At 40.8% G+C, this 26167-nt stretch overlaps 1 protein-coding gene and 1 long non-coding RNA gene across 3 annotated transcripts in view; one reads left to right on the forward strand and one right to left on the reverse strand.

Annotated features, from left to right (window-relative positions):
* The first annotated feature begins 46 nt into the window (after positions 1–46).
* Positions 47–7047, forward strand: LOC140733589 (uncharacterized). Its single transcript, XR_012100320.1, has 3 exons — positions 47–128; positions 710–947; positions 5538–7047. It is a non-coding gene; the product is annotated as an uncharacterized lncRNA (long non-coding RNA).
* Positions 7048–20960: 13913 nt separating this feature from the next.
* Positions 20961–26167, reverse strand: part of znf512 (zinc finger protein 512) — a 54887-nt gene continuing 49680 nt past the window's right edge. For both annotated transcript variants that reach the window (XM_073057135.1, XM_073057134.1), the window contains exons 14-16: positions 25726–25788; positions 25073–25171; positions 20961–23254 (exon numbers count right to left, since the gene is read on the reverse strand). In XM_073057135.1, the coding sequence (XP_072913236.1) occupies positions 22946–23254; positions 25073–25171; positions 25726–25788 (471 nt within the window). In that variant the 3' untranslated portion in view covers positions 20961–22945. The remainder of the gene's footprint in view (positions 23255–25072; positions 25172–25725; positions 25789–26167) is intronic.

Genomic DNA, 26167 nt, shown 5'->3' on the forward strand with positions numbered 1-26167 from the left:
CACCCTCCGAAACCGGCCGAATGCAGCCCAGGCATGCGCATTGCCGCGCAGCGAACCGCGCATGCGCAGCGGCTGTGGCGCACGTGGTGCTCCGTGAGCGTGGTTAGCCCGCTGCCTCTTGTCCTCAGGTACGGAATTCTAAAGCCTTGTACACTAAATCAAAGTGCTTATCATAAGGTAAAATATAGGGGGAGTTAAGTATTGTATGTAATTAGTTTTGCTACAACAAGTGTATGGGACATTGGAAAAAAAAGTTGAATTTCCCCATGGGGATGAATAAAGTATCTATCTATCTATGTGAGAGGTAATTACGTTATTAAGATGTGCAGTGACCCGAAGGAGTTAAATATTGAGCTTCTGCTAAACTGCTAACGCAAGGATGACTAAGGGGGAGAGGGGTAGTCGCTAAAGCTGCAAATGTGTAACCGTGGAGACTGTGAAATAAGCTACTGATAATGACATGGAGGATGTAACGGTGGACTGCAGGTTGTAACAGAAAGACAACTCCAAATATGAAATGGAAAAGTACTAAGCTCAAGAATGTGCACTTCCTGGCTCTTCTGAGTTAGGAGGGGGGGGGGGAGTTGAGAGAGACATATAAAAGTTGGAACTGTGTAAGGCTTGGGGTCCTTTTTTTAAAGGCACCCAGCTCTGCAGACCTGTTCTAATAAACTTTGTTTCCTTGAATTTGTCCTTTGCCATTATTCAGGGGCGGGACGTTTCTGACAACCTGGGGGCTCGTCCGGGATCCACACTCCGGCCGTGAGGGGGGCAAGGAAGGACATCGGAGAAGGTGCACCCTGCCGAGTTCGGCAGTCCCTGATTCCTTGCTCGTCGCCCCGCGTGGCTTGAGCGAGTGATATCCGGCGGACTCAAGGAAACAAAGAGGGGTTGTCGAGGCAGTCGAGACAGTGAGCGATCGAGTAATTCCTGTGCACAGGACCCAGGTAAGAGATTAAATCCTGCAGAGACGTAGTACACGAGGATTGTGGAACTACTGGGTTACCCTGCAGGTGGATTGCTGGGCGATCGCGGGAGTAAAGGTTCCGGAATTGGACAGGAGTGATCGAGTTAGGTGGGTCACATTCAAATTAAAGTCCTGCAGTGACGTGGTGCGCAAGGAGTGCGGAACTACGGGGTAGCCTGCGGGTGGATAGGAACCGGGCAAGTCCTCGAGATGGGGAATAAGGGGTCTAAGGGAGAAAAGGGTAAACGAAATCCAGGCGCCAACGATGAAAAATACCCCAGGGTACCCCCTGATAGTCCGTTGGGACGGATGTTAGAAAATTAGGATTACGGGAGGCGAAAAGGGAAGTCAAAAGAAAAAATGATACAGTACTGTGAATTCTGGTCCTGCCAGCCGATCCAAGGGTCGGCTGTGTGGTGGCCTAAGTTCGGGTCTAGCGAGGATTGGGTACAACAAGCCCTTAATCTGTACGTGAATTCAAAACCTAACGATAAACCCGAGGAAAGTGATTATGCCCTATGCTGGTTACCAATGACAAATAGTTATAAATTGAAAACGATAAATGAAGGGGGACAGAAAAAGAATACATGGGAGGTGCTCGACCACCTGCCACCACCATATGTGCCCCCTACCGCTCTGCAAATCGAAGACCCTGAGGCAAGGGGAAGTGAAAATGAGTCGGCAGCTGCAGCTAGAGAAGATGCAGACCAGGGTCAAGAGGAAACGGAGCGTGCAAAACCACAGGTTATAGGAGCCAGGAGGAGGGAAACCAGGTCACAAACAGCTAAAACTCACAAAGAGGAAGTCGAACAGACCGCCAGACTATGTCCTCTGAGAGAAGTGCCTATGGGAGGAGCAAATGGAGGGACGGGGTATGTTAATGTTCCCCTGACTAGCACTGAGGTACGGAATTTTAAAAAGGAAATGAAAGGCCTATTAGAAGACCCCGAGACGGAGGTTGGCCAACAGCTGATTCGTGTTGAATTTGTATCAAAGGCATGGCCAGATATAAGGAAAAAGCTGGAAAAACTAGAAGATTAGAATACTAAACCCTTAAGTGAGCTACTTGGGGAGGCACATAAAGTGTTTGTAAGAAGGGATGAAGAGAAGCAGAAGAAAGCAGCCAAGATAATGGTCCAGACGGTCCAACAGGTGACCGCAGACAAAAGAGAAAGAAGAGACCCATGGCCGGGACGAAGTAGCAGCCAAGATCGAAGTAGGGGACCCAGGAAGGCCCCTAGATGTTTTCACTGCAACGAAGAGGGACACTTCAAGCGCAAGTGCCCCAGATACCGACGGGAAGTGCACTCGTACGCCATGATGGAAGAAGAGTACTGAGGGTGTCGGGGGTTCCAACCCTTGGGGAAGAAAAATCATCGGCAGGAACCCCTGGTAAACTTGAAATTAGGTCCCCAAGGGTGTGACACAACCTTCATGGTCGACTCAGGAGCTGAAAGATCGAGTATAATAGAGATACCATCAGGGATCCAGACTGGAGCAAAATTGATGGGAGTATCTGGTATTGGAGGGAAAATAATACAAGTACCTGTTATAGAAAACGTGAAAATTGAACATGAGGATAGGGTAATGGGACAGGACCTACTTTTGTTACCCTCTGCGGGATTCAACCTGCTCGGGTGGGATCTGCAAGTCAGGCTAGGCATCGGGACTGTGCCCAGGAACGAGAAAATAATGGTGCAGCTGTTTGCCCTCAGGGAAGAAGACGATAGGAAAATAAGCCCAGAGGTATGGTACAAGGAAGGGAACCGGGGGGGGGGGGGGGGTTTGAACGTCCCCCCCTTGCAAATCTCACTATTACCTAACAGTTCACCAGTACGGAGAAAACAGTACCCTATTTCAATGGAAGGGAGGAAAGGCCTGCAACCGGTAATAGAAGGACTGATCGCAGATGGACTTCTGGAAGAGTGTATGTCACCATATAACACCCCGATCCTCCCGGTGAGGAAGCCGGATGGAAGTTACAGGATGGTCCAAGACTTGAGGGGCTTAAACGCGGTGGTACAGACTCGGTACCCTGTGGTCCCCAATCCCTACACACTGATGAGCAAGATCTCCCCAGACCACGAGTGGTTCAGTGTAGTAGATCTAAAGGATGCTTTTTGGAGTTGCCCGTTGGTGGAGGACAGTTGTGATATGTTCGCATTCGAGTGGGAGAACCCCTTTACTGGACGAAAGCGACAACTAAGGTGGACGGTTCTACCCCAGGGGTTCACTGAATCACCTAATCTGTTTGGGCAAATACTGGAGCAGGTTCTGGAAAGGTTCCAATGTGCACCAAGGAATCAACTACTGCAGTATGTAGATGACCTACTGCTGTCCGGGCCAATGAAGGAGGAGGTACAGGCGGATACAATCGCCCTGTTAAACTTCTTGGGAGAACAAGGATTGAGAGTCTCGAAGAAGAAGCTTCAGTTTGTGGAACAAGAAGTGAGGTATCTGGGCCATCAGGTGAGCAAAGGACAACGCCATATTACACCTGAGCGGATAGCAGGGATTACGGGAATGCCACTGCCCCGAACGAAGAAAGAGATAAGACAATTCCTGGGACTGGTAGGGTATTGTAGGATCTGGATTGAGAATTATACCCCGCTAGTAAAATTTCTATATGACAAACTCGGACAGGAGGAGCCCGTTCTAAAGTGGACTACGGAGGAAGAACAGAAATTTAATAATATCAAAGGGCAACTGATCCGTGCCCCCGTGCTGGCCCTGCCGGCATTGGAGAAATCCTTCCAGTTGTATGTTAACACCGCGGAGGGAATGGCGCAGGGGGTCCTCACCCAGGAGAGAGGGGGAAGACGGCAACCAGTAGCATTTCTGTCAAAAAATGTTGGACCCGGTATCGTGTGGGTGGCCCACTTGGTGCAGGCCGTGGCAGCGACTGCAGTACTGGTGGAAGAGACTCGGAAATTGACTTTTGGGGGAAGGATCACAATACACTCCCCGCATTCTGTCAGTGCCTTGTTAGCCCAGAAAGCACATCGCTGGTTGACTGACACTCGCATCCTGAAGTATGAAACCATCCTGATGGTAGGTGAAGATTTGAACTTTACTAAGGACTCCAGTTGTAACCCGGCCCAATTCCTATATGGAGGCTCAGATACTGAGGAACCGGAGCACGACTGTATCGAGCTTGTCGACTTACAAACCAAAAGCAGGGAGGACTTGCAGGAGGTTCCATTAGGGGAAGGACAGGACCTGTACATAGATGGATCATCCCGATGTATCAACGGAACCCGATACAGTGGGTACGCTGTCATCGACGGAAGAAAAGGAGAAGTAGTGGAGTCAGGGAGACTCCCAGGACATTGGTCTGCCCAGTCTTGCGAATTGTATGCACTGCAGAGAGCATTAACGCTATTAAAAGAACAAGTTGGTACAATATACACCGACTCCAAATACGCCTATGGAATAGTGCATACATTTGGGAAGATCTGGAAAGAAAGGGGTCTGATTACAGCAAGAGGGAAGGGGCTGGCACATGAGCAAATGATAGAGACCACCCTGGAGGCACTCAGGTTGCCAGCAGAGATTGCCGTTGTGCATGTACCCGGACACCAGAGAGGATCAACCCCTGAGGCAGTAGGGAACAGGCTGGCAGACGAAGAGGCGAGACGGGCAGCCCTTGAGGAGCCGATAAGACTCCTGACTTTGATCCCAATGCAAGAAGGGATCATCAAGCCCCCAGTCTTCTCCCAAATTGAGATCGACAAGATGAATCAGCTGGGAGCCCGACAGGACCCAGATGGAAGGTGGAAGATCCCCGATGGCAGGCAGCTCCTAAATAAAGAGGTTACCTGGAGTATCCTCCAACGATTGCACCAACAAACCCATTGGGGAGTGCAGGCCATGTGTGACACGATTCTGAGAGAATATGCATGCAAGGGAATCTACACTTTGGCCCAACAAGAGGTAACTGGATGTCCAACGTGCCAGCGAATAAACAAGAAAGTGATGCGATCCATCCCAAGAGGCGGCCAACCCCTGGCCATGAGACCCTTCCATAGGATCCAAATCGACTTCACCGAGCTGCCCCCAGTGCAGAGATGGAAATACTTATTGGTAATCGTGGATCACTTTACACGCTGGGTGGAAGCATACCCAACTACTAAGGCAGATGCGCCCACAGTAGCTCGGATACTACTTGAGAACTTAATCCCCAGATATGGAATCGTGGGGTCCATAGACTCTGACCGGGGGACACACTTCGCCTCCAAGACGCACCAGTTAATTTGCGATGCGCTTGATATCAAATGGAAGTACCATACCCTGTGGCATCCCCGGAGTTCAGGAAGAGTAGAACGAATGAACAGCACCCTGAAGGCACAGCTAACCAAGTTGATGTTGGAAACCAAGCTACCATGGACCAAGTGTTTGCCGATCGCTCTCCTGAGAATACGTACAGCGCCCCAGAAGGACATAGGAGTATCTCCTTATGAGATGCTCTTTGGACTGCCATATTGGAATAAAATAGAGGGGTATCCCACACTACAGGGGGGTGATTTATTTGTAAAGGACTATTTACTGGACTTGTCCCGTTCCTTTGCAGAGCTACGCAAGAAAGGTCTGCTCACCCAGACGCCGCCACTTGACTTCGCTCTACACCAAGTAACCCCAGGGGATTGGGTTCTGGTAAAAACTTGGAAGCCAGAGGAGCTCCAACCGCAGTGGGAAGGTCCCTTCCAGGTCCTGCTCACAACTGAAGCTGCAGTTCGGACAAAAGAAAAAGGGTGGACACACGTGTCAAGAATAAAGGGGCCTGTGAAGCCTGAGAGCGGTGACGAGTGGACCTGTGCACCAGGAGAAAAACCATTGGTGGTGAAACTAAAAAGGCAACAGAGATGAGTCACATGAAGAGTGCAACAATATGGACAATTTGTATTATACTGTGTATATTATGTGTTGGGAGGATGGAGGGAAGATGTAATAAGTGTCGAACAACAGTGCGGGTGGGAAGTCGGGTCTTCCCTGGACCCTTCGTATCCCACTCGCATGTAAATGACCGTTGTTATGATAAAAGCAGAAGAGAAGAGTGTTGGGAAAATGGTAAGCGGTACTATCAGGTCTATAATAAAGGCTATTTAGGACGAGGGGGAATCATGGGAAGTCTCAGCTGCCCCCAGAATGACAGGTGGTTATGTGTAAATAAGGGGGGACAATGGGATATTCCTTCCAGTTTAGTTAAGGAACATGTAGATAAGGTAATAGAGACAGTAATACAAAATGAGAAAAAGAAGGAAGCAGAGAAGCGCCAATCCGTGAAAAGTGCAGTAGTCTCAATGAGCCCGTCCATCTATCAGGAAATAGAAAAAGAGATTGCACATCTTAAAAGAAAAGGGGTGGATTTGTGAGAGGTAATTACGTTATTAAGATGTGCAGTGACCCGAAGGAGTTAAATATTGAGCTTCTGCTAAACTGCTAACGCAAGGATGACTAAGGGGGAGAGGGGTAGTCGCTAAAGCTGCAAATGTGTAACCGTGGAGACTGTGAAATAAGCTACTGATAATAACATGGAGGATGTAATGGTGGTGATGCACCATCAATAACTCACGCTGAGACTTAGGAAGTGAGATATCGGCTTTTATTGACTGGAAGAACAACACTACATCCTGGGAAAATGAGGGAGAGCAGCAGACCACAGTCGCCTTTATACAGGGGTCTGTGGGAGGAGCCACAGGAGCAGTCAGACAGGTATATCTAGTTCACCACAGGTGGACTGCAGGTTGTAACAGAAAGAGAATAAGATTTGAGGTCTATGGTACTGTTGTTTTGACTGGATCTGTTGTTCTGGGATCTGTGGTATTGTTGTTCTGACTGTTTGGGTCTGTTGTAATGGGTGCTGTGGTACTGTCATTCTGACTGTTTGTGTCTGTTGTACTGTTGTTCTAACTGTTTGTTCAGGTCCTACCAACCCTGAACTCCAAATATGGAATGGAAAAGTACTAAGCTCAAGAATGTTCACTTCCTGGCTCTTCTGAGTTAGGAGGGGAGGAGTTGAGAGACAAATAAAAGTTGGAACTGTGTAAGGCTCGGGGTCCTTTTTTTAAAGGCACCCAGCTCTGCAGACCTGTTCTAATAAACTTTGTTTCCTTGAATTTGTCCTTTGCCATTATTCAGGGGCAGGTCGTTTCTGACAAGAAATAAGCCATTTGGCCCATCAAGTCTGCTCCAATCCACTTCTCTCTCAGCCTCAATCTCCTATCTTCTCCCTGTATTCCTTCTTGCCCTGACTAATCAAGAACCCCTGCCCTAAGTATATCCAATGACTTGGCTTCCGCAGCCAGCTGTGGCAGCGAATTCCACAGATACACCACTCTGGCTGAAGAAATTCCTCATCTCTGTTCTAAAACGACGTCTGTCACTTTTCTGAGGTTGTGTCCTCTGGTCTTCCCCACCATAGGAAACATCCATTCCATCGAGGCCTTTCAACATTCAATAGGTTTCAGTGAGATCCTTCCTCATGCCTCTGAATTCTAGTGAGTACAGGCCCAAAGCCATCAAACACTCCATACAATGAGCCTTTCAATCACAGAATCAATTTCATGCTCCTTTGAACCCTCTCCAATGTCAACACATTTCATAGATAAGGGGCCCAAAATGTCCGCAGTACTCCAAGTGAGGCCTCACCAGTGCCTTATAAAGCCTCAACATTACATCCTTGCTTTTATATTCTAGTCCTTTTGAAATGAATGGTAACATTGCAAAAAGAGAGCCTTGAGATCAGGAGGCAGGGAGGAATTGAAACATGCAGAGGGAGCTAAAGGAGATCAAGGTGGTTAAAGCAGAATGCAGGAGAGAGTTGGAGATTAAGCTTAGGCAGAGTAGCACATGGGAGGTGTGGAGAGGCATGAAGAACATCATTGGCTTCAATCAGCCCAGGTGTAGAGCCTTGGAATGTAGCCATGAATGGGCTTTTTTGGTTTTTGAAAGCTTCCTAATCCTCCATCTTTCCACTAACTTTTGCTCTATTATATGCCCTCTCTTTGGCTTTGACTTCCCACTTCCTGCCTTTAGAGTTTGGAATGTACCTGGCCTGCGCCTTCCAAATTGCTCGCAGAAATTGCAGTCATTGCTGCTCTGGCATTATCCCTGCTAGTGTACTCTTCAACAAAATGAGTCAACTTTGACCAGCTCCTATCTCGTGCCTCTGTAATTCCTTTATTCACTGTAATATTGATACATCTGACTTTATTACCTCCCTCTCAAATTGCAGGGTGAATTGTATCATATTGAAGGATATTGAATTGTGTAAGGCAAGGGAAACAAGTAGGAAAGTTATGGAAACTATGACAATTAAAGAGGAGGAAGTACTGGTGCTTTTAAGGAATATAAAAGTGGATAAATCTCTGGATCCTGACAGGATATTCCCTAGGACCTTGAGGGAAGTTGGTGTAGAAATAGCAGGGACTCTGACAGAAATATTTCAAATGTCATTAGAAACGGGGATGGTGCCGGAGGATTGGCGTATTGCTCATGCGGTTCCATTGTTTAAAAAGGGTACTAAGCGTAAACCTAGCAATTATAGGCCTGTCAGTTTGATGTCAGTGGTGGGTAAATTAATGGAAAGTATTCTTAGAGATGGTATATATAATTATCTGGATAGACAGGGTCTGATTAGGAATAGTCAGCATGGATTTGTGCGTGGAAGGTCATGTTTGACAAATCTTATTCAATTTTTTGAAGAGGTTATGAGAAAAGTTGACGAGGGTAAAGCAGTGGATGTTGTCTATATGGACTTTAGTAAGGCCTTTGACAAGGTTCTGCATAGAAGGTTAGTTAGGAAGGTTCAATCATTAGGTATTATTATTGAAGTAGTAAAATGGATTCAACAGTGGCTAGATGGGAGATGCCAGAGAGTAGTGCTGGATAACTGTTTGTCAGGTTGGAGGCCGGTGACTAGTGGTGTGCCTCAGGGATCTGTATTGGGTCCAATGTTGTTTGTCATATACATTAATGATCTGGATGATGGGGTGGTAAATTGGATTAGTAAGTATGCAGATGATACTAAGGTAGGTGGTGTTGTGGATAATTAAGTAGGTTTTCAAAGCTTGCAGAGAGATTTAGGCCAGTTAGAAGAGTGAGCTGAATGATGGCAGATGGAGTTTAATGGTGATAAGTGTGAGGTGCTACATTTTGGTAGGAATAATCCAAATAGGACTTACATGGTAAATGGTAGGGCATTGAAGAATGCAGTAGAGCAGAGTGATCTAGGAATAATGGTGCATAGTTCCCTGAAGGTGGAATCTCGTGGATAGGGTGGTGAAGAAAGCTTTTGGTATGCTGGCCTTTATAAATCAGAGCATTGAGTATAGGAGTTGGGATGTAATGTTAAAATTGTACAAGGCATTGGTAAGGCCGAATTTGGAGTATTGTGTACAGTTCTGGTCACTGAATTATAGGAAAGATATCAACAAAATAGAGCGAGTACAGAGAAGATTTACTAGAATGTTACCTGGGTTTCAGCACCTAAGTTACAGGGAAAGGTTGAACAAGTTAGGTCTTTATTCTTTGGAGTGTAGAAGGTTGAGGGGGGACTTTAAGTTTAAGGGTAACATGAGGGGGAACTTTTTTACTCAGAGAGTGGTAGCTGTGTGGAATGAGCTTCCAGTAGAAGTGGTAGAGGCAGGTTCGGTATTGTCGTTTAAAGTAAAATTGGATAGGTATATGGACAGGAAAGGAATGGAGGGTTATGGGCTGAGTGCAGGCCAGTGGGACTAGGTGAGTGTAAGCGTCGGCAAGGACTAGAAGGACTAGAATATATATGGTTATATATTACGCTCATTGTCACAGAAAGGTTCCTTTACCTCAAGGTCTCTAATCAATTCCAGTTCATTGCACAACACTCAATCGAGAATAGCTGATCCCCTCATGGGCTCAACCATGAACTGCTCTAAAAAGCCAACTTGTGGGCATTCTACAAATTTGCCCTCTTGGGATCCAGCACCAACCTGATTTTCCCAATCTATCTGCATGTTGAAATCCCCTATGACTATCATAACATTGCCCTTTTGACATGCCTTTTCCCCTTTTCCTTCTCCTGTTGTAATTTGTCGTGCACATCTTCACTGCTCTTTGGAGGTCTTTATAATAGTAATAGGCATCCATTAGTCTCGTGAGACCATGGATTTGTGCCTTGGAAGGTTTTTCCAGGGCCTAGGCCTGGGCAGGTTTGTATGGGAGACCGGCAGTTGCCCAAGCTGCAAGTCTTCCCCTCTCTGCGCCACTGATGTTGTCCAAGGGAAGGGCACTAGGACCCAAGCAGCTTGGCACCGGTGTCATCGCAGAGTAATGGTGTTAAGTGCCTTGCTCAAGGACACAAACACGCTGCCTCAGGGTAAAAGGCCTAGAGTTTGTCTCAAAACTTTGCAATTAGCAAAGGAAAAGGGGGGATGGGGCTTGCCTTCTCTTAGAGATTATTATTTTGCAGCACAGTTGAGAACTGTGATATGTTGGTGCAACCCATCATATGACGCTCAATGGAAAAACATTGAGGAGCAGGTACTTCCCATCCCCATACAAGCAATTTTGGCTGATAACCTGCAAAGGTACATAAATACTATTGAGAACCCGTGGGTGAAATTGACTCTAAAAATATGGAAAACTACTATAAAAGAAGATAATCTAGAGGGAGATATTGCAATTCTTAAATGGTGTGCATATGACTCTGATTTTACACCAAATAAATTGGATGCTAGATTTAAGGACTGGACAGCTAAAGGAATAACAGTTCTTTGCAACATAATGAAAGAAGAAACACTGTTCAGTTTTGAAATGCTTAAAGAGAAACACTTATTAGAAAAACAAGATTTTTATCGGTATTTACAGATGCAACAATATGTTAATAAGATGCTTAAAAATGTAACCAAGGCAAATACATGCTTGATAGAGCTCTTTCGAAAAGCATATAATTCAGATAATGGTAGTAAAATCATTTCAAGCATGTATAAGGGGTTGTCAAATCTTAAAACACATTCGACTTCATACATTAAAACAAAATGGGAGAATGAAGGAGGAATAATTACTTCTGAGGAAGAATGGACAACAATATGGAGATATCAATGGAAGTGTACCAATTCACAGAAATGGAGGGAGTTTGGATGGAAAAAACTTGATATTTTATTACACCCTCTCAGAAATCCCATTATGATAGTAACCTCCCTGTTTGCTGGAGAAATTGTGGAAATCAAAATGCAAATCATTATCATATTTTTTGGGACTGTCCTGTTATCAAAAACTATTGGAGGGGGATACACAATGCCCTACAAGACATCTTTAAATGTGAAATACCTTTGGAGAGTAAGACCATATATTTTGGATATATACCTCAAGAATGGTTGAAAAGAGATACAAATTTAATACAAATTTAATGAATATACTGTTGGTGGCTGGTAAAAAGACTCTTACTAGTGTTATGAATGTGCAGCAACTCTGAGGGGCCGAAGGGTACAAAGTCACCCCCTCCTTTTTGAGAATCGCAAGATCGCTATTAATTCGGGTCTGGAACCCAGGAAATGAGAGAGAGACGTCTAGAATACACAGGGTTTGGAATGTGTCCTGGCCTCAGCAAAATGGAACCATTGATAACGGCTATTGTCTCTTGGAGACGGAATTGTGTATTGAGTACTGTACTATTCATTGAAAACCCTCAGGGGACAACCATAGTGGGCTGGTTGAGGGATTGTATCATCCCAACCTGATTGACATCTGAGACCCCGTGAGTAAGGATAAAAGAAGGTCTGGGGAACAACCCCTTTAGACGCACCAGGAGAAACGCTAGAAATCCCGTGACAGCGTTTAATAGCGAAGCCGGTGGGGGCCCGTGTGCATCCTCCCTTGCTAGGGTTAGCGGGCTCACCACGGAAGAATGGCTTAGCTAAAGGAGAGGCCACAAGTGAACGGCCACACCAACGAGACTCCGACGGATCAAAATCATAAACGGAAAAGCTGGCAAGTTTTTCTCCAAATCTCTCTCTCTCCAATCATTGCCACACAGCGGTCCCCAAAGGCTGCAGCCTGCATGAACTGAGTGAACTTTATATTTCCATCGGACAATACATTATCCCCTAGACAACGATAGAGCTTATTTCTTATTGATTATTATTATACCCGCACTTTTAGATTTAGTATTGACGACGTATATTATCTGTATATTTGCATTGATATTATTTTTGTGTATTTTTACTAATAAATACTGTTAAAAATAGTATCATCAGACTTCAACGGACCTCTCTATCTTTGCTGGTAAGTGACCCAGTTACGGGGTTCGTAACACTAGGAAATGGTTATCACAGGAGAGCCCAACTTTAAATACGTGGATGGAAATTACAATGGACATTTACAAAATGGAGAAGATAACAGCATCTGTTAATCATAAGCTGGAACAATTTGATTCATACTGGAAAAAATGGTTTAACTACATAATGCCTCATAGGCCTGATTTTATTCTCACAAATCATTGAATCTGTTGTAAAAAAAAATCACTCCCTACTTGTACATAGTTCTTTCCTTTTGCTTGTTTTTTCTTTCCACTCGTTTCTATAAGTGTATACCCCAGATAAATACTTTGTGGAGATTTTGTGATATATATGATTATATGATATATATATATACAATGTCTGAAATACATCTTATGGAAATGTTTGTTTGATGAACTTCAATAAAAAAATAAATTTCAAAATAAAACACGCTGCCTCAGCTGAGGCGCGAACCAGTGACCTTCAGGAGGTCTTTATATAACTCCCATCATGGTCTTTTTACCCTTGCAGTTTCTTAACTCAACCCACAAGGATTCTACTCCTTCCAATTCATGTCAGTTCTAAGGATTTGATTTCTCTTTTTTATATAACAGAGCAATGCCATCCCCTTTGCCTACCTGTCTGGCCTTTTGATGCTATGTAATCAAATGGATACCAGGGTGCACAGGTGCATCACAAAGCTGTGTGCTTAGTCCCCTGCTCTACTCGCTTTACACTTATGACTGTAGGATACTCTACTGCTTTATACAGCTTCAGTGCCATATTTAAGTTTGCTGAAGACACCCATATTGTTAGCTGAATCAGAGGTGGTGATGAATTAGTATATAGGAAGGAGAAGGAAAATTTATTTATTTACTTAGTGATACAGCGCAGAATAGGCCCTTCCAGCCACGCTGCCCTGGCAACCCCACAACCCCAATTAACACTCATTTAATCACACAAAAATTTACAATGACCAGTACAGTATGTCTTTGGGCTGGGAAGAAAACTGAGCACCTGGGGAAAACCCACCTATTCTCCAGGGAAGACATACAGAGACTCTTTACAGAACGGTGCCAGGATCAAACACCAAGTTCCACAATGCCCCAAGCTGTAATAGCTTTGGAGCTAACCACTGCACTACCATAGTGCCCACAGTAAATCTGGCTGACTTGTGCCACAACAACCGCTTACTCGTCGTCATCAAGACCAAGGAGCTGATTATTGACTTCAGGTGGAAGAAACCTTAGGTCCATGAACCAGTTCTGATCCAGAGATCAGAGGTGGAGAAGGTCAGCAACTTTAAATTCCCCAGTGTTATCATTTCAGAGGGTCTTCTGGGTTCAACAAATAAAAGCAGGGCAGCACCTCTACTCATAAGTTTGTGACATCTAAAACTTTGGCAAACTTATATAGGTGTGTGATGGAGAGTGTATTGACTGGTTGCACCATGGCCTGGTATGAAAACACCATTGCCCTTGAATGGAAAATTCTACAAAAAGTAGTGGATATGGCCCAGTCTATGACAGGTAAAGCCCTCCCCACAACTGAGCACATCTGCATGGAGCACTGTTGCAGGAAAGCAGCATCCATCATCAAGCACCACACCGCCCTGGCTATGCTCTCTTTTTGCTGCCATCAAGGTGGAGGTACAGGAGCCTTAGGACCCACAGCACCAGGTTCACAAACAGTTATTACCCCTCAGCCATCAGGCTCTTGAACCAAAGGGGATAACTTCACTCAACTTACCTTGCTCCATTATTGAAATGTTCCCACAACCTTTGGATTTGCTTTGAAGAACTCTTCATCCCAAGATCTTGATGTTTATTGCTTATTTATTAGTATTTTTCTTTTGTATTTGCATATTATGTTGTCTTTTGTAATTGGTTATTTGTTCATCATATTGGGTGCAGTCTTTTATTGATTCTATTGTTGGATATATATATATACACACACACACACACACATATATATATATATACACACACACGTACTTTGATAATAAATTTACTTTGAACTTTGTTCAAACTTTGAAAGAGATTTGTGAGACATTGGTAATTGGTTAATTAACAAAAAAACTGGAAGGAATAAATTGGTCATTTTCAGTTTGTGTCTACAGTTAATGGAGTGCCACAGGGATCAATGTTTGGATAACTGTTCTCAATCTGCATCTATGATTTGTATTGATTTGTAATATATTCAGTTCGTTCAATAAAAGCTGATTGCAGGGGGACAAAGAAATTGCAGATGCTGGAATCTAGAACAACAATCTACCAGATGAATCAGTGGGTCAAGCAGCATCTGTGGGAGTAACAGATTTCTGGATGTTTCAAGCTGAAATGTATCAACTTTATCAGTACTTGTTGATAAATTAAGGATTATAATGCAGGGTTTAGACCTGAAATATCAACAATTCCTCGCCCACTGATTCTGATAGATCTGCTGAGTTCCTTCAGCAGATTGGTTGTTGGAACCCTTGAACACTAGCTCACTTTAAAAATGTTATTTCTGTTTTTTGTACGATTTTTAGTCTATTCAATATTACTGTAATTTACTTATTATTTTTTCTTCTATGTTATGTATTCCATTGAACTGCTGCTGAGTTAACACATTTCACGACAGATGCCGGCGATAATAAACTTGATTCTGATTCTGTTACTGGCAATGAGAGTTGTGAGGAAGATGCACAAGAGAGGCTTCCAAGAAGATGCAAATAGGTTAAGTGAATGGGTAAAGCGATATCAGGTGAAATAAATGTGTAAAAATTGTGAAGTTACTTTTAGAAATGAATGTTTTTCTTTTAAATGGTGCGGTGAAGCATTGAAAAGTGATGGTTTTCAGAGGGACCTTGGTGATCTGAATGAACCTCTGAAAATTAACATGAAGGCACAGCAATCAGTCAAAAAGAAAAAAACTTTATGATTTTATAGATAGTACAAGAGCAAAGATACTCCATTATTATATAGGACTATGGTGCAGTGGTCCACTTCTGGGGCATTATTAAAGTGAGTCTGATGGAAATCATGAGATATTCCCTTTTTAAACTACTACAGCTGAAGTACACAGCTACATACCTATATGGACTATATGTTAAGTAACGTGGCATGGTTTAAAGGCGATTAGAATCTCTATCGCAACTCAAAATCGACAAATGTTGAATGGATTCTGCTCACTGGCGCTGTTCCCCTTTCAAAGAATGGAAGCGAGGATGCTGTGTTGGTTTGTTTGTTTAAGGAAACACGGTTTTCGTCTTCCAATACAGACCATCCTGATGGCAAATGTACAGTCTCTGGTAAATAAAAGGCTGTTGCGTTTTTTTTCGTTTTACGGAGACTTTGATGTCCCCCCGCCATTCCGGATGCAGTCATACAGCTTGATGGCTTCACAATTCACCACCAAGATGGGACTGCTGAGTCTGTCAAAGTCAAAGGAAGTGGAGTATACTTTATAGGTGGACAGCCGTGGCGGTGCTATCCCAGTCCTGCTCTCCTGATCTGGAACAACTCACAATTAAATGTCATCCACTTTATCCGCCGCGGGAGATTTCAATGATCATCTCGGTAGCGGTATATGTCCCACCCAATTTCCCTCGGGATCAATAAAGTATGTCTGTCTGTCTCAAGCCAGTGTCAAACAGGCTCTAGCTGAACTGAGCAACTTAATCAACAGGCATGAAACATCACACGCTGATGCCTTCCCCATCATTTTGGGGGAGGCCAGCTTGAAAAGTATCTTAACAATTATTACCAACGTATCATTTGTAGGGCAGGAGGAGCCAACACACTGGACCACTGTTCTATTACCATTACAAGTGCTTACTATGCCATCCCGTATATATGTATAGCATTCTTCTGAAGAATCACATCTGTTGCATTCTTTTTTCCCCCATTTCATTTGTGATGGTCCGTGACTCGCAGCCATACATCAATATAGGAAGAATGTAGCAGCTGAGAGTTCTAAGACGGATGTCAATTGCTATTTTCTTGTTCGTTATGATGCTTTTCATATCTGTAAATGCTTTTCTTGCCATTGCTATTCTTGCTTTTATGTCTGTTTCGCATTTGCCATCAGATGTTACCCATGATCCAAGGTACTTGAAATTATGAACTTGTTTCAGGATTTCATTTCCCAATACGATCCTACAGTTTGGGATATCAGGTTTCTTTGATATTACCATTACTTCAGTTTTCTTTTTGTTTAAGCCAACGAAGTTCTACAGAGAACGAAAACAAAAAGTACATTACTTTAAAAAAATCAGAAAACATAAAAATTATTTGGACAAATCATGCGAAGAGACATTAGAACATTTAGTTACAGCTGGAAAGCTGGAAGGAAAAAGAAGCAGAGGCAGACAGAGAGTGAAAATGACAGATGGATTAACATCATGGTTAGAAATAGGGGAGGCAACAACTACAATTCGGAGGGTCAGAAACCGTGATGCATGGAGACATGATCGCTTACGCCGAACGGCAAGGCACCTGAACTGATGTCATCCCACGCCCACATTTTGTAAAAACTGGTAACCTGGCTACACTACTACTGCCTGAGACCGAGACCGTAGCACCAGTAGTGAGGAACAAGAAGGTATGGACGAGGTTGGCGCTGGAGAGCTTACGGGACTCGGTGGACCGGGTCGTATTCAAGGATTCATCTTTGAGTCTGAATGAGTACACCACAGTTGTCACTGACTTCATTAAAATCTGTTTAAGGCGTATCTTCATACCTAGCTTTGCCACCCACTGAGCTCAAGGGTTTACAATATCGTGGAAAACATTTCTTCTTCACAGATATTACTCTCATCATTCTTCCTCACAGTTGTAGATGACCCTTCAAATAAGTTCATGGGTATTAAAACAGGCAGGATCTGGAGAGAATTTTCCACTTAGGGAATTCTATTATTGGATACTACTGAGTCCTCTGGTGAGTCCGGCAAGGGACTGCAGTCTGAAAATTGACAGGCATTCAGACTGCTTCCCTTGTAGGACTAACTACATTCCACATGGCTCACAGGCGAATAATTTATTTTCTCACTGCACACATGATATCTCACCCACTGAATATTTTCTGCTTTTATTTCAAATATACAGAATCCACAGATTGTTAATTCTGTACCTAAAAACATATTCCTCTAAAAACTCGACATCAATGTTCAATCAAGAAGATACAAAAATCAAAGCCAACAATTTCTAAAGCAGCTCCAGGCAACTTCATATTTGGCTTCTACTACCAAGAAGTGGAACTTCTGAGAATACAGAATTCTCCAAAGAGATTTGCTCTTAAATTATTCCAGAAGTGTTCACTTCCTCATCCTACAATCTCACCCTCATCCTCCCTGTACAAATTACAAACGAATTTCTTAATTACACTTATCAGAAGCTGCAGGTGATTTGTAATAAAGTGGTGCCTTTATGGAATTTGCATATTCTTCCTGTGTCTACTTGGGTTTCCACCAGGTGCTCTGATTTCCTAGACATACTGATAGGTTAACTGGCAATTGAAGATTGCCTCTTGCTTAGATGGGCAGCAGAAGCATCAGGCATACATTGGCATTAGAAATAGATACATTACAGAGAGCTAAATGGAGGCAAATTAGATTGATGGTTATGTCCCATGAGCCAGCATGGTCTTGATTGGCTGAATGACATTCTGTGTCTTAAAGAATTAAGGAAAACTCTAAAAATGATTTCTAGAAAATGCTGTAAGATAGTTAATACTATTCAGCTTAAGCTCATGATAAGATCCTTAATTCTAAGCTGGAAGTTTATTTCACATGCAATGGTAAACATTCCCATTACAATGTAGTTCTTTGAAACTTTGATTTTTTTTAAAAATTGATACTCATTGAGCAATACCACAGTAAATAAATAACCTTTCTGTTGTATCAATGGAAATTCTCCACCAGCCTTTCAATCTATCATTTGGGCATGTGTTAATCTCATTGTTGAATTCATGAAGGCAGAAATTTCAGATGAAGGTTCGAGAGCCCACTGAATAATTTCATGGAATAGATAAAGCATAAAACAGTATAGCACAAGATCAGGCTATTGGCCACAATGTCTGTGCTGACCAAGATGCCAGTCCAAATTAATCCCATCTGCCAGCACATGGTCTATATTCTCCATTCCCTGCCCATTCTTGTGTCTTAATAAATGCCTCTTATTGCCATTGCTTCTACTCCCACCACTTCCCCTAGCAGCATGTTCCAGGCACCTACCATTCTCCATGTAAAATAAAAAAGACGCTTCATAAAATCTCCCTTAAACATTTCCCCTCTCTTGCCCTCTAGCATCTGATATTTCCACTCACAGAAAAAGACTGACTATACCTCTCAATTTTATATTCTTATTTCAGAGCTTAGTAATTTGCTGGCTGGCAAGTAATTTCACCAATAGTCACTTTTGGTTAAAAAAAATGTAACATCTGCAATCAAATTACAATTTAATTTCAATCAGTTTTTTGTCTTCAATTTGCTCCTGCAGTGAATGCAACAAGTTTCCTTAGAAACTAGAGCACATTTTTGAATCAAGTTTGGAATTGACTGTAGCTAAAGGTTCAAACCTTTCATGTTATCTCTGAGAATGACCATGAGTTGGTGCCATTTTTATGTCGTGCACTTAAGAAATTCTAAGGATAGGAAATGTAGTTGAGAACAAAGTAGGAAAGTAAAAAAAAATACTGAATAGTTGGAGCTGAAATACTGTTCAAAACTTATTCTCTGCTTCCCACATTCTGAGTACAAGTTTTTCATTGAATATCTGCTCTTGCCTCTATTTCACCCATACAAAATCAGATCTCTCTGAAACAAACTCACTTCCACATTTTGTGAAATGTCAAATTTTTAATTGTCATTAGTATATAGGTGTGAATGCAGTTCCACAGAATCAGATAATCCTTGTAAAATCTATAGAAAATATTTGGTGGGTAAAAATAGTGTGGTAACAGCACCCAAGCTGTTGTGGGTACCTTAATTGCCACATGCACCAGAACATACATTTTCAGAATGCTTAAATGGAACTGTCCCCATCACTGAGATGATCAAAAATATCAGCAAAATAAGTAAAATTTGTCTTTTTCAATAAAGAAATGAAAATAAAATATGTTAAATTGTAAATCTATATTTATGTAAATATGGCTGGCTGGTGGCGTAGTGGCATCAGTGCCGGACTTCAGAATGAAGGCTCTTGAGTTTGAATTCAGCCGGCCCCTGTTCACGCTTTCTATCCGTGTTGGGTTGAGCTTCAAGCTAGCAACTTGGCCTTGTAAAAATAAGAAAGCCTGCTAAAAAAAAAAAGTCATGATGGTGACTCGATGAATCCACTAGGAGTTAAGGGCTTTCTTCTTCTATATAAGATTCTATGTACATAATAAGCTCAATCAAAGCAGATTGTTGAGATGGAAAATAAAATTAGTACCTTCAATGCCTTTTAAGATTGTAGTATAGCACTTTTAGCATTAAAGAATAAAATGCAATAATTAAAATTGATTCTAGTTAAAATGTTGTGCTCAAAACAATGGGCAGGAAGAGCTTTTAATGTGGCTTTTATCTTATGTAGAAAATCACCAACTCATAACTAATTTAACAGCTTTACCAAAATAAAAAACAAGTTTCAGTAACAATAAAAATACTATACCTGTTCCAAGGTTAGCATTCAGTTAAAGCTACATCACAGAATTTTGCATTCATTTACCTTTGTTAACTTAAAGAATGAGTGAGTGAAGACATATCTATAAGAAATTCAGTGTGATTAGGCAGTTCGATAAAATCATCGCCAAACTTTTACTCAAACAGGATTTCCCCATTCTATCCCCACAAAAAACTTGAGTACACCCAAAACTGAGACTCAACAATTAATGTCTTAGGTTGAGTATTTCATATTCACATTGCTGAGTGAACATATCTAAAATAATCGATTTGCTGTCATTTGTATTTGTGCATTAGCCACATTTTTTAAAAATGTAGCTTGGAGTACTGATAGTACTGAACCTTTGAATACTGCTATATTTTAAAAGGAGATGCTTACCTGCAAATGTGCTGAATTAGACCATAAGACCATAATAGGAGCAGAATTAGGCCATTCGGCCCATTGAGTCTGCTTCACCATTCGATTATGGGCTGATCCTATTCTTCCAGTCATCCCCACTCCCCTGCTTTCACCCCATATCCTCTGAGAGCTTACTTAGAGCACTGGTACCAGCTTCTAGGGTTAAGAAAGGTCAATCAAAAAGTAACACTACTGTCCAGATTACAATGATACTAATTTAGAAGTTGTGATTACACTCAGTTTCCAAAATGCCATCTTTTTAGCCTTGTCTTCATGAAATTTGACCATGACTTCAGAACTCTCCTTTCTCACCAATACTGCCCCTCAAAATTCATCCCTAACTTTTCAAGGTGCTCCTTAAAGTCTACTACTTACCTTGTGAGTATTCATCCAAATGCAGCTCTAGCAGTCCAAACAGGGTCCTGACCTTGGGTGCCAAACGGCATGCAGTTTGCATATTTGAGGATCATGTGGGTTTCCCTCATGCTCTAGTTCCCAAACATGTGCTAGTTGGTAGGTTAATTGGTTACTGTTAATGCCCTTGTGGGTAGGTGGGTAGCAGAGGATCAGTGCAGGTGCTTAACAGCATGGATACAGTGGCCCATATGTGTTATGTCAGAAGATTATATTTAACATCAAATTACTGTCTCAGCATCTTCGAAGGGAGGTAATAATTACAATTGGAGGCCTTAAACATATATTTCAATATCATACCTGTTTATTATGGTTTCAACATTGTAAATGATAAAACTCAATCAGATTACAAAGATTTAAAAACTAATTTTAATGCATGTAATCAAATTTTGCTTTTTGTTTTGTTTTTGAGGGTCATGTAAATAACTACAAGAAATTCATTCTAATTCAGCACCATAAAATTAATTTTTGCCTTAGCAGATTACATCATATCTGCCAACACTCAAAAACATGGTGTTGACAGCTCTTCTCTCAAAACTTAAAAAAACTGCATTAATAGAGTGCAAAAGAAAAATGAGCATAGTTCATAGGTTGGTGTACTTTAATGAGGTACCTTAATGAAAAAATAGTCACTGAAGTCAATAAGGAAATGTCAAGGCAATGAGATATATTTATTTTGACACTAGAAATGCAGGTATGTTAAAGATCCATTTTTAATGCGAATTCAGCAACATTGTTTAATTTTTTTCTCCTGGCATCGCCAAAGCTAACACTAAAATTGAGAATTTGGTAAAAGGGCTTTTACTAGAAACACCCTCTTTGCCAGGTGATGTGAAAATTCCACACCGTAAATAATGAACACCATTTCATATCAAAAAGCATATTCTTTGTGATCCAATTAACTGTATGTCATATTTGATTCCTCAGAACTCAATACAGCTTAAACTACCAATAATTTTTTTCAATATCATACACACTAAATGGAACTTCGGTTTTTTTTTTAAAAAGAAGATGATGCATCTTAAATCTACTTATCCTAAAAAAGCAGAGAACAGTGAAATAAAAAGTTTTATTCTTCATTAATCAGGAATTTTGAGGTATACATGTCAAGTGAAATAAAGAGGATACTGTATTGTAATACTGGTAATTTTATATACCCTCATATAAATAACAACTTGATAAAGCAGGCCAAATTAATGCATTAGTATAGTGTATGTATTACTACTTTCAAAGTCGTAATATTTTCTTGCTTTTTTTGGGAACGTTACCAGTGACCCAACAAAACTACTGAAAATCAACAATTTCTTCTTGTAGGAAAATATGTCAAAATAAAAACACATCGATCTATTTTTTCCCCATCATGAACCCTGAAGACTTAAGGCATTATAATGAGCACTAATTTAGTAACTAATCACTTCAAGAAGACATTTCTAAAATTTAAAATTTATCACAAAAATGCTTTTTATTAAATAGAGATGTTGATAAGAAATCTGGCTTTGGTCGGTAGCGTTAAACACATTTGACAGCTCACCTTGACACATTCACAACATATGGACCCATATGTAGGGAGGACTGATGACCATGCACATGCTTAGCGCTAACGAAGAAACACAAATTTCTCCACTATTAGCCTTATATCAACCCACCCCAACCCCCATCCGTCTAAATAAGTGGTGTTCAGTCAAACTGGAATATGTAGCCTGAATTCTTCCCTTGCACAAAGCAGCAATTTACAAAGTAACCCCATCATTGCTGAAACACAGCACCAGTGACACTTAGCTCCTTCTAAGCCATTAGTGGACAAATGCTGAACACATAACCCACTGTAATTTTTAAACCAACAAACTTTGTTCATAATTATATAAAGGTGAAGATGACCTTGTGATAATTTTTTCCCTTCCAAAAAAATAGCACTATATTCCATTACGTGGACATTAAACTACAACTATTAAGGACATCCAAGGAAGAAATCTACTTTACAGAAAGCCACATTGACATTATTTACTAAGTCTACATTTACAACTTGGAAGTACTTTTAGTTTCCCTTTTACGATCTTGTGCCCAATAAAAATTGATCTGGTACAATCTAATTGCTTATATCCAATAATGGGGTAAGGGCACAATTTATAAATTAAAAACATTGTAGACAAAATGCTTCAAATTATATCTAAAGACTTGCTATGATGTTTTAATCAATGCCCTTCACTTGTTTTGTTTCTTACTATAAAGCTACACAAATTGTTCGGTATCTTAATTTCCAGTTTTGCTTATTTCCTGGAAAGATCGGTCTTTAATTCAGCTTTTGCACTCGGCCTTTTAAGGCGCCAGCTCCCTATATTTTCTTGCTCGTCCTCATCTTCTTCACTATCAGTGAACCTGTACTGATCAGATTCTCTTGAAGGTTCACACACCTTTTTGAGATAAGAAACTTCATTCACTGATACTATTTGGGCACTTTGTTTCTTGCTAACTTTTGCAGATGATCTTTTCTTGTTTGATGTTGCAGGTTGTTTTTTGGTTGCTTTCATCAAGGGTTTGAATTCTTTAGCCGCCTTGGAAGTAGGAAGAAACCAGTCCTGAATGTGAAAATAAATCAGCAAAACGTGGTAAGCACCAAAATATTAATCATCAATTTACTGACCATCAATTGTACATAAATCCTGAAATAAGTCCAGTAGTTTTTACAATCTTTTGATTCACAATCAAAAATTATTAACGTTCTGCTATTCAATGCAACTCCTCTAAAAAGATTCATTTGTAAGAGTTAAAATATAATTCACATCCTTTATCTAATTTCTGGATATAATTTCTATATTTCAGATATAGACAAAGGAATTATTCAGCTGTGAAAGAAAACTTTTAAAACAGGATATAAAACCCAGAATAAAAATTGAAAATACAGCAAATATCAGCAGTTCAGACATGTGAGAAGAGAAACAAATCTAACAAATCTAATAGTTAGGGGGTAGTTGGATGTAATCTTCCACTGACCCTCTATGCAAGGTCTTTCTTGCATCAACCTCTTGGGTATCATTTTCCACTGAGAGGCCATTACTCAGCTGATCCAAGAGGCCCAAGACAAAGTAGATCCTCTCCAGCAGAAGAGTCATATTTACCCAGAAGACTGACAGTAGATGAGGCTCTACATTTAGATTCAGGACTGTCAAAGCTAGAATGTTAACTGAATCTTACAAAGATCAATGTTATTTACAGGTACTCCAAACATTGAAACAGTATAGAAAAATAAAAACTAATTTACAAATTAATATTAAGTTTATTAAACCACCAGAATTTTATAAACACAACTTAAATAATTAAATGTATTTAAATTAACTGAACTTAGAAGCAGTATTAATTTCTGTGTACATTTATGTGGCCAACTGTTTCTTCCTGTTAAATTTAACAGCCTTAGATTGGAAATGTATTTTCTGTGCCCAAGTGGTATGCAATCCAAGAAAGTCAGTGTTCCATTGTTCGACCCTAGGATCAGACCATAGCATTGCACAGGTGCCCTGCAGCCAATACTTAAATGAAGCAGCAGGTTGGATTTCATCCCATGTTTAAGAGTCTATAGTTTCTGGCCAGTTAAATAGCTAAAAGGCAATGCTTCTGTATGAATTTAGGAGTTTTAAACTGAGGATCAGGTTCATGGTCATGTCAATTAACTTTCTTCTTAACTGCCGAAGGATTTTGACTATTCTTGATTAACACCTGTTCAGCTTTACTATTTCTGCAAAATGAATACTGGCTTAAAATTTTGGGTCAGTATAATTCATCTCCGAAACCTAGCACGCAGCAAAGCTTCCATAAAACGCACATCTGATTTAATTGTCCTTAAAATGTCATTCAGATATCTATAAAAATGTTAAAATTTAAGCAAATAATTTGAAAACGAGAATTAAACATTTTAAAAGATATCAACTAAAACTAAATAAAAGATTTAAAATAAAGCCAAAATAACTTAAAAACCTTGTAACTATCCTCCAAAATCATCAGATCCCTAAAATCCACGTTAAAACATTTATCGTTTCCAATTAACTGTTTCTCTCTCCACCAACACATTCTAATATATTTACTGTTTCTAACTCTTTTTAGATTTCCAATTACTGTACTACAATATTTTGCTTTGAAACATAAATTCAAACATGGTTTAGCATTGAGTATAAATACAGCTCTACCACTCATTCTGAAGAAAGGGATGAAAAAAAAACTCTTCCAAGTCCTCAGTTATGTTAGCATTTGTTCCTGAAACTGGAATTATACTATTATCCTGCATTATGCATATACATGTATTATTACTTAATACAAATCCCTGGGCTATTCAGAAATTGACAATTCAAGCGAAGAAAATGTTAGTTATCAAAACAATTCAGACAATGGTAAGTTCTTTTTACCTCTAAGTGCACATTGTTAATATGATACTTTACTCCACTCTCAGAGCTGAATTCCTTTTCACATATCAGGCACTTGTACTTTCCAGCCACATACTCCCCCTGGTGGTTTAAAGAAATAACAAGTAGTTAATGGAAGTGTCCTGACCCGAAACGTCCCAATGAGGGATTCAGAACAATCTGCTTTATCCCTAAGGATGAGATATGAGACTAAAGAGAGTAAAATGATGTCAATTGAATTCGACTTAGTCAGCAAAAAAAAATTAAACCCTGGTCCTTGTAGAACAGCTACTTAAGAGAGAGCATGGGCAGACTGATAAGGTTGAAGGTAGCATCAATGGACCAGAAGTGGCATCAACACAGACAGTTGCAGAGGGAGAAAAGTTTCTTAGATCATTATTTAATCAGCTTAATTCTAAGCTCACTCTGTCATCACTGAGTGTGTCTGTCTACCAACTCCCTTGCCATATGACTTCAAGAGGTTAAAACTGCCTTGTAGATGAGAAGAATAAGCCTCACTTAAAATTTGTTTGACTGCACTTCTTTTTCTAAAGAAATAAAATGCTTGTGTTCCACTTTACCATTTTGGTAAGTGATCATCCTACTCTAAGAGATTAAAATCCTAATGTGGATATCAAATCGAAAGTTGTACTTACCCTTGTACAAGAACCAAGATGAGCCTTCAATCCTGATACGCTGGTATAATAAGAAGCACAATCCTAAAGAGAGATTAGCTGTTAAATACAATTACAAATGATGTTGCTAAGCTTGATAATTTCTGTTCCACGAAATCTAAATTTTCTGTGATTAAAGTACACAGTTAACACAAGGATGCCCAAGAAATACATTCCTGAAATGAAAATGTCAGGGTATATGAAATTTCTGATCTAAACACAATTTAGCTCAGAAATGTTGTATTTATAATGTTTTTACTTCAGTTCCATTATTTGTTTTCTATGATCGTTGACTAATATAAAGGGATTGTCTGTTCACAAATTTTCTGCTTCAAGAATCAGTCACCAGATGGTAAACAAACAAATTAAAGTTAAATAAAAACACAAAATGCTGGCAGAACTCAGCAGGCCAGACAGCATCTAT

The sequence above is a fragment of the Hemitrygon akajei genome, chromosome 9, assembly GCF_048418815.1.
Source record: "Hemitrygon akajei chromosome 9, sHemAka1.3, whole genome shotgun sequence".
In the NCBI taxonomy this organism is placed as follows: domain Eukaryota; kingdom Metazoa; phylum Chordata; class Chondrichthyes; order Myliobatiformes; family Dasyatidae; genus Hemitrygon; species Hemitrygon akajei.